The sequence below is a fragment of the Daucus carota genome, chromosome 5, assembly GCF_001625215.2.
Source record: "Daucus carota subsp. sativus chromosome 5, DH1 v3.0, whole genome shotgun sequence".
NCBI lineage: Eukaryota > Viridiplantae > Streptophyta > Magnoliopsida > Apiales > Apiaceae > Daucus > Daucus carota.
In genome coordinates, this window is record NC_030385.2 from 17,591,258 (window position 1) to 17,601,092 (window position 9,835).

Here is a 9,835-nt window from a genome sequence, read left to right on the forward strand (position 1 = left end):
ATGCGAAGATCGAAAAATGTTGGAAATTTCGAACCAGATCCGGAAATCGAGCGCACTTTTCGAGTTAGAAGGCAAGAAGCAAGGAAAAAGAAAGAGGAGGCCAAGATGACTGATAACAATAATGCAAACGAAAATCTCCATGTTATTGTTCCTGATGAGTCATCCATTCAGGATCATGAGACTCCTAATCCTGCTAATTGCATGTACAAGACTCCCGCGATTGGTGCAACTCAATATAACATCAATCCCAGTCTTATTCAGATGGTGAGCAATTCATCTTTTGAAGGAGACATTGAGAGAGAGGATCCGCACCGACATCTAGAGAGCTTCGTGCAAATGTGTGGTTCTTTCAGAATCAATGGGGTTACTGCTGATCAAATTCGTCTTCATATGTTCCCTTATTCTATAAAGGGAAAAGCTTTGGAATGGTTTCAACAGCTTTCAGATGCTACTCTGGCTACTTGGGATAATCTTTCTACTGAGTTCTTATCCAAATATTATCCTTCTATCAAGACTCAACAGATGAGAGCAATTATTCTTACTTTCAAGGCACAACCAAGTGAAGGTTTGTATCAGGCATGGGAGAGATATAAGGCATTGTTGAGAAAGTGTCCACATCATTGTTACGAGGAGTGGATGGTTCTGAGCACTTTCTATGGAGCTCTAAATTCTGATATTCGGCTGAGTTTGGATGTTGCAGCTGGAGGAAATTTTAAGAAAGCACCTGTTACTCAAGCTAAGGCACTTCTCGAGGAATTAGCCTCAAATAACTATGCTTGGGCACCTAGTGGTACAAGCTCAGTGAAATCAGCACAAGACACTGAGATGATGAACTTGCTCACTCTGAAATTGGATGCTCTTACTCAAGAAGTTCATGGACAAAGGGCAAATGTCAATGCTATTTCTACTCCAATGGAAGGGTATAATGATCCTGGTACTGATCAGTACTTATATGCACAACAATTTCCAGAGGAAGCAGCTTTCATCCAAGGAAGACAATCATGGCCTGTTCAGAATAATTCTTATTACAATCCAAATCAGAGGCCCAACAACAATCTTTCTTACAACAACAATCATGCTGTTAATCCATCATATGCAGCACAGAAGCAACAACCTCCCGGTTTCCAACCACGTCAGCAGTATCCAAATCAACAACAGTTTCAACCTCCACCAAAGGACAAGAAAGAACCCGCTGATTGGGAAATTGCACTCAGTAAGATGATACAAGGGACGACTGGAGCTTTTGCCAATATGGAGACCAAATTTGAAAAAGTGGAGTCAATGCTTGATCAGATGGCTTCATCACAAAAGATGTTGGAAGTTCAAATTGGGCAAATTGCTAATAAGGTTGGTGTTCGTGAGCAAGGATCTCTACCTAGTCAACCAGATTTGAAGGGTAATGAGCAATGCAAGGCTATCACTTTGAGGAATGGAAGAGAATTGCCCGAAGTCGAGGCTGTCAAACGTAATGAGAAGGCCCCTTCAAAGAAAGACGAGCTAGTTGAATCTGAGGTTGAAGTTTCAGAAAAGGAAAATGATGAGCAGAAAGAAGATGAAATTGCACCAAAGGTACCAGTGAAACCATATGTTCCTCCAATCCCTTTCCCACAAAGGCTGCATAACAAGAAGTTGGAGAAACAATATAAAAAATTCTTGCAAACCTTTCGACAATTGCATATAAATATTCCTTTTGCTGATGCCTTGGCACAAATGCCATTATATGCCAAATTTTTGAAGGAGATGTTGTCTAGAAAGCGGAAACTTGAAGATGTGGAAACCATTACTCTCAATGCGGAGTGTAGTGCAGTCATTCAAAAATCAATTCCGCAAAAGTTAAAAGATCTCGGAAGCTTCTCTTTGCCATGCACTATTGGAAAGATGGAGAATATTAAAGCCTTATGTGATTTGGGGGCTAGTGTAAGTTTGATGCCATACTCCATTTGCAAGAGGCTTGGTCTTGGAGAGCTCAAGAAGACAAGAATCTCACTTCAGTTGGCAGATCGTCCAATCAAGCATCCTTTGGGAGTCATAGAAGATGTACTTGTCAAGGTCGATAAATTCTTTATTCCTTGTGATTTTGTGGTGTTGGATATGGATGAAGATGTGGAGATGCCCATAATCTTGGGAAGGCCATTTTTGGCTACTGCTAGAACCACGATCGATGTCAAAGCTGGGAAACTCACATCGAATGTTGGTGATTAAAAGGTTGAGTTCGATCTCAACAAAGCGCTGAAGATGCCTTCAATTGACGCTACATGTTTCAATGTTGACATAGTTGATGAGATTGTGAAGAATGGTGAGGTAGACTTGGAGGAAGAAGAATAAGCTCCAACTGACAAAGAAGGTGAGGACAAACTTTCATTAGAGGTGCAAAAACCAGGTATGCCAATGATTGAGATGGCATTTTCTATTTCAGAGGCACCTCAGGTAGAACTCAAACCTCTTCCTTCTAATCTAAAATATGCTTTTCTTGGTGATAATGAGACATATCATGTGGTCGTATCTTCTTTACTTGATGATGATGAACTTGAAAAATTGTTAAATGTGCTTAAAAAATTTAAATCATCAATAGGTTGGACAATTCAGGATATCAAGGGAATTAGCCCCGCTCTTTGCATGCATAGGATTGATTTAGAAGATAATCATAAACCAGTGATTGAAGGACAAAGAAGATTAAATCCTAACTTGCAAGATGTGGTAAAAAAGGAGATAACTAAGTTGTTAGATGCGGGTATTATATAGTCTGTTCCACATAGTAAATGGGTGAGTCCTATTCATGTTGTGCCTAAGAAGGGTGGGATGACTGTTGTGAAAAATGAAAAGAATGAATTAATTCCCACTAGAACTGTAACAGGTTGGAGAGTCTGTATTGATTATAGGAAATTAAATAATGCTACTCGCAAGGATCATTTTCCCCTCCCATTTATTGATCAGATGTTAGAAAGACTTGCGGGTAATGAGTATTATAATTTTCTAGATGGTTTCTCAGGGTATTTTCAGATTCCTATTGCCCCTGAGGATCAAGAAAAGACAACCTTTACTTGTCCGTATGGCACATTTGCTTATCGTAGGCTACCCTTTGGTTTGTGTAATGGCCCGTCTACGTTTCAACGACTTATGACGGCTATTTTCTCTGATTTTATAGGAAAAACCATGGAAGTCTTCATGGATGACTTCACTGTATATGGTTCTTCCTTTGATACTTGTTTGACTAATCTTTCTCAAGTGTTGCAGAGATGTGCAGAAACTAACCTTGTTCTTAATTGGGAGAAGTGCCACTTCATGGTAAAAGAAGGCATTGTGCTTGGGCACAAGATTTCTAGTAAGGGCATTGAGGTGGACAAGGCCAAAATCGAAGTGATTGAGAAATTACCCCCACCTTATTCTGTGAAGGGGATTAGAAGTTTTCTTGGATATGCCGGTTTTTACCGTCGTTTTATCAAGGATTTTTCTAAAATTTCTCGTCCTCTCTGTAATTTACTTGAAAAAGATAGCATATTTGTTTTTGATGAGAGTTGTCTTGTGGCTTTCAACAGGTTGAAGAAGGAGCTTACTTCTGCACCGATAATGTCAGCCCCTGATTGGAGCTTACCTTTTGAACTTATGTGTGATGCCAGTGACTATGCTGTTGGTGCTGTTTTGGGACAGAAGAAGGACAAGCGCATGCATGTGATTTATTATGCGAGCAAGACACTTGATGAGGCACAGGTCAATTATGCTACCACTGAAAAAGAGCTCCTTGCTGTGGTTTTTGCTTTCGACAAGTTTAGATCGTATCTTGTGGGATCTAAAGTGATTGTTTATACGGATCATGCTGCGATCCGTTACTTGATGCCAAAGAAGGATGCCAAGCCTCGTCTAATCCGTTGGATACTTCTACTCCAAGAATTTGATCTTGAAATTCGAGACAAGAAAGGCTCTGAAAATCTAGTAGCTAATCATCTTTCAAGATTGGACCAAGGCGATGGAGTGATAGGTGATGATATGCCTATCAATGAACTATTTCCGGAAGAAGCACTTTTGGTTGTCTCGATGTCTACACCATGGTATGCAGATTTTGTCAATTACATAGTCAGAGGTATTATGCCATCAGAACTTAATTATCAACAAAAGAAAAAATTTCTTTCTGATGTAAAACATTACTTCTGGGAAGAACCTCTGCTCTATAAAGAATGTGCTGATGGGATTATGAGAAGATGTGTTCCTCACGATGAGATTCCTAATATCCTTAAGCATTGTCATGCTTTGGAGTGTGGTGGGCACAATAGTAGCATGAAAACAGTGGCAAAAATCTGGCAATCAGGATTCTATTGGCCTTCAATGTATCAAGACGCGAGAAATTTTGTTTCCACTTGTGATAGATGTCAAAGGACAGGAAACATATCGAGACGGAATGAGATGCCTCTACAGCCTATTCTTGAGGTTGAGCTGTTTGATGTATGGGGGATAGATTTCATGGGTCCCTTTCCATCTTCCTATGGGAACAAGTATATTCTGGTGGGAGTTGATTATGTCTCGAAATGGGTGGAAACAATTGCTAGTCCTACCAATGATGCTAGAGTGGTGAAAAAGTTCTTACAAAAGCATGTCTTCACAAGATTTGGAGGGCCCAGAGCTATTATCAATGATGGAGGGTCTCACTTTTGCAATAAACTGATTGAAGACCTTTTGAAAAATTATGGTGTGACTCAAAAAGTTGCGACACCTTATCACCCTCAAACGAGTGGGCAAGTGGAGATTTCAAATCGAGAGCTAAAACAAATTCTTGAGAAGACAGTGACAAGCTCTAGGAAAGATTGGTCGAGGAAGCTAGATGATGCTTTATGGGCCTACCGTACAGCTTTCAAGACACCTATTGGAATGTCTCCCTATAGGTTGGTTTTTGGAAAATCTTGTCATTTACCTGTTGAATTAGAACATAAGGCATATTGGGCAACCCGATTCTTAAACATGGAGTTGAAAGATGCGGGACTAAACAGGTTGATGCAACTCAGTGAACTTGATGAGTTGAGACTCCAATCCTATGAAAATGCTGCAAGCTATAAAGAAAAGACCAAATTGTGGCATGACAAGCATATTCAGAAGAAAGATTTTGAAGTTGGACAGAAGGTTCTTTTGTTTAATTCAAGACTTAAACTTTTTCCTGGAAAACTCAAGTCATGATGGTCTGGACCATTTGAAATTGTTAAAGTGTATCCATATGGTACTGTGGCAATTACTCGAGAGGGGTCTGAAATTTTTAAGGTAAATGGTCAGCGGCTGAAGCCATATTTGATTGGGAAAAAGTCACAAGGAGGAGATCATTATCTTCTCACTGATCCTACAAGTTGATCCAGAACAGACGTCCGGCTAAATGACGTTAACGACAGCGCTTTTTGGGATGCAACCCAATATCTCGGGAAGAGAAGATTTTCCAATTCATACTCTTCTTTGGATTCCAGAAATTACCAACTCATAATCCTCTCTGGAGTCAGTTTTGTGAGATTGTATTTAGCCAGCAGAAGAAGGGTTTGTAGCTTGCAATATTGTAGCTCCGATTATCATTATCTTGGTCAGCTATGGGTCGTGCCGCTGCGTCTACTCCTCCTCTGCGGAACAAACAAAAACTGAGGGTTGACTCAGTTCAGCCCACCATTATCAAGTATCCTGCAGTGAAGTTTAGTGGTGAATCACAACGGTCTCTATACACCACATTATCACAGCGTCCGGTGTTCCCCAATAAATATACAGATATGGATGCTATTGATCTCTTGGGTATTATTCCAGAATTGAAGCATAAACTTTCTAAAGTCGGATGGAGTGATTTACTGAAGATGGATGACCCTTCTTATGCTACTCTTACTCGTGAGTTTCTAAGTTCTTTCATGGTTACTGAAGATGGCTTGTTGTCCTTCCGAATTGCAAATCAGAATCACCAGATTACAAAGGCTACATTAGCCAGCATGTTTAGTTGGAAGCTAATTGATACACAACCTCTTCCATCTGATTTTGCTACTCCTTTTTGGCTTCGGATTACTGGATTGCCTGCAACAGAAAGATATATGGCTCAAAATTCTCCCACTTCAAAAATCACGAGCTACTGTTATCGCTATTTTTTGCGACTCCTGTCATATACTATATATGGTCGTGCTGAAAGTAATAATAGGATTCAAGCAGGTGAGCTTGCGTTGTTGTACTACTTTGATGCAGAAATTCCAGTTGATTGGACGACTTTGTTTATTGCGAGATTCTTGTATCAAGCAAAGCGACCCAAAGGTGCACTTGTTATTGGTGGCTTTATCACACGTATTGCTACAAAGTTGGGTGTGTTTGATTGCAAGATGACTAATTTAAAGGTTGCGGATGAGTGGGCATCAACTCTGGACGTTGAATATGTGATTGGTATGCATATGTTACATCGCCATTGCAAAATTGGAGGGATAAATCGGGTGCACCCAAAACGTGATGTGTTACATTCGGAGAAGCATGATGCAGAGCCAGTTATACCTCTTGAGCAGCAAATTGCGGAACTAAGGCAAGGCCAAGAAAGGATTGAGAAACAGTTGGCTGACATCTCTGCTTCCCTAAAGAGATATTTTTCACAACATGCATCTTGATATCAGGGCAGTTTTCTTCCTTATCCTTTTTAGAGTAGTTTTTGTGTCATTGAGGACATTGACTCATTTAAGTGTGGGGATGTGTTCTCAAGGCGAATAATATTATATTAAAAATATATATAAAAAAAACAAAAAAATGAAATAATAAAAAAATTGTATATTGCCTTGTCTTAAATTTAGACTATTCATGATAGTTGCATTTAAATTAGAGCATATAGTTATTTAATTTAGCATGCATATTTTTTTTATTTTTTATTTTTATTATTATTATATTTTCTTTTTAGTTTGCATTTGCACAATTCCATGAATGTTTGTCGACCAAGTCAATTTCCTATGATGAGTTTATTTGCATAATTTCTTGGCTAGTAATCTTGATCATATGTGATGTCTTGCATTCTTAGAGCTTGTGCGGTAACTTGTAATTACACTATAACTGTTCTAGAGGCGAGATTTAGACTAGCTTATTTCTTGAGTCTTAGCTATGAGCCGGGCGTAGAATTCGGACTATTCCCTTTTGAGCTTGGAGTCTTTAATTCTTAAGTGAGGGGGAGCTTTGGGATATACATGCCTTTCTAAAAAAAAAAGAAAAAAAAAGATACATGTATTAGCAATAAAGTTCACAAAAAAAATGGTGGTAGAATTGACTAGGTTGGGCTCATTAATACTCGAGTAATTAAGTCTGAGGGGACTTTGTGCCTAGTAACCTAAAGCCTTTCATGGTTTGGGATTGCTGACCCAACACTCGCTAAATGGGTATTAGTGCATAAATCTTTTGGGATCTCAACCATTGCACGGTCAAATAAGCCATCGAAAGCATGTGTGAACAATTTGGTTGGTGAAGTCTTATGGTGGTCGTAACTCACTTACCCTGAGAAGCGTCCCGACCTTAGACCGAGCATGTACACACCAAATAATAGATATTGAAAAAAAGAAGAAAAAAAAGAGCATATATAAGAGAGGCATGGAAGTTCCTTGGTGACCATAAGCTGTAGTTGACTCTAATGTAACGAAGTGTTTAAGCATTATTCTTATTAACGACTCATGGCTAAGATTCTGTTGAAGTTTGTTGGTCTTTATGTTGTTTCATTAGAGAGCATGTTGAGCACACACGATGCACTCCGTACTTGAAGTGAAAGAGTTGCATGACTAATATGTGAGATAGATGAAATCCTTGATTGTTGCATATTCTGAGGATTATATGTTGACAAGGTTGATAATTTCATGATTGGGATCTATGCATATTCATTTAGTTTGCATTCTGAAAGGCATATGTTTAGCCTATTTGTAATTAAAGAGGTACCAACTCAACTCTGATAAGAAAGCAAGGTAAATAGCAAGTACTGTTGAAGGAATCCGTACGAAGAACGTCAAGTGATTTATTGAAATTATGTGTCTGAAGAATTTCAGGATGCTGCTGCACACCACTGGAAGAAGTTCATTAATATGTTCAAGCCTCAGTGTACAAATAATCTTTTGTAGCACGTCCAGAAGTCCAGAAGGTATAAAGTTTTAATACTTTATTTATTCAGAAGATTCCATACTACTGTTACTTATGAAGAAGATCTACGAAGACATAGACTCGTCGAACAAGCCTCATTTCAAATGTTTATTTGATAAAGAATATTTAATTCAGCTAGATACAGATGAACCAGACAGTACATTTGTGTGTCAGCTACTCAAATTAAGTGTTCTGCATCAACTACAAATGGCCGTTCGATCAAGACAAAGATCTACAAAGTTTAATCAAGCCTGAAGTCTCTGCGGATGAAGATATACAATTTTATAAGTATTTATTTAATTATCTCACTAATCAAAATAATTAAATTAGTTGTATAATTTATTTATTAAATTGATTCACCTTCGAATTAATTTAATTTATGAATTTATATAATTAATATAATTAAGTGGGTAATTATCTAATATTTATTTAATTATTAAAACTGTTTTATGCATTAAAAGACTCGGTATGACATTATCAAATAATGTCATACCGTGTCCATCCATGCGGCATTTCTAGCAATGACTTTATAAGTCATACTGTTGCGTCTTACATGTCATAATTCAGTCGGTATGACTTTTCTAAACAAAGTCATACCGTGTGCCTGATACAGACATACACTGGCATGACATAGAATGTCATACCGTGTCCCGTTTTCAGACATTGTTCTGTTGTGTGTATGACTTGTATATATATTGATACTCTCAAGGTTTTGATGATCACACTGCCAGCAAGCTAATAGCATAAAACTAGTGCTTGTTAGCGAGCTATCAATGATATATACATGTGCTAACAGCTTAATAAGTTTCAGTATTATGTTCAACTGTCAGCAAGCTTATAGGTTCTATCAGCAAGCTCGCAGCGTGAACAGAATAACAATTGGATAAGGATTAAAGACGAAAAGCAAGGAGATTTATTAGGAATCGATTTGTAAGGACTTTAATATTTATATATGACTTATATAAATATTAGAGCTCAGTTTTAAATCAGTATTTCAAACAAAAACGATTTCCTAACTTATAGGAGTGGTTATCTCTAGTTCGATCTTATCTATAACAACTCCTATCCTATTTCAAATTATGGTTTTTATATAAACGTTTTACTGAGATATTTACAACGTTTCTACGCTTTTTACTCAGTAAACTTCACAAGATTAAACGTTCAAATTGGGAACAAATTATGCGTGAGTTCGGTTGGAACAAGAACGTTTGAATTTGTTAGCAAATTGACCGTTGGATCTTTGTGTATATAAACTTGAGTGTGGTTTCCGTTTTGGTAGAGAACAAGAACACACTTCAAGCTTCTGAAATACAACACACTTTCATTGCAAAATCTTTATTTGAGCTCTAGTACTTATATTCGATTATATATCTATATTGAGTTCATAGTTTCGGTTGTATTACACTCATACATTGTATTGTTCAAAGTGTAAAGGTTTGTTGCTGTGTATCGAGCTTGTGAAACAAGGGAACAAGGGGACTAGTTAGCTAGAAGAGTATACTTGGGAAGTATAGGTCTTGGAGAGCTTTTGGTTCGTGGTTCAGGGGTTTCAGCAAGCTGATAACAGGAACAAGGGATAAAGGGAGTTATATTATTGAATCATTGTAATCGTTGACATTATTGATTAATAATATAATCTCTTACCAGTTGGTAGGGGACCAGGACGTAGACCATTAGGGTTAGGGGTCGAACCTGGCTAAAATTCTCTGTGTTGCTAGCTTACTGATTATATCTGTTTTGC

The 9,835-nt window shown here is 38.0% G+C and overlaps 1 protein-coding gene across 1 annotated transcript; it reads left to right on the forward strand.

Moving 5' to 3' along the window:
• Positions 1 to 2,202, forward strand: LOC108221447 (uncharacterized). The gene has a single exon (XM_064093877.1). The coding sequence runs from the start codon at positions 1 to 3 to the stop codon at positions 2,200 to 2,202; it is 2,202 nt and encodes a 733-aa protein (XP_063949947.1).
• The last annotated feature ends 7,633 nt before the right edge of the window (positions 2,203 to 9,835 follow it).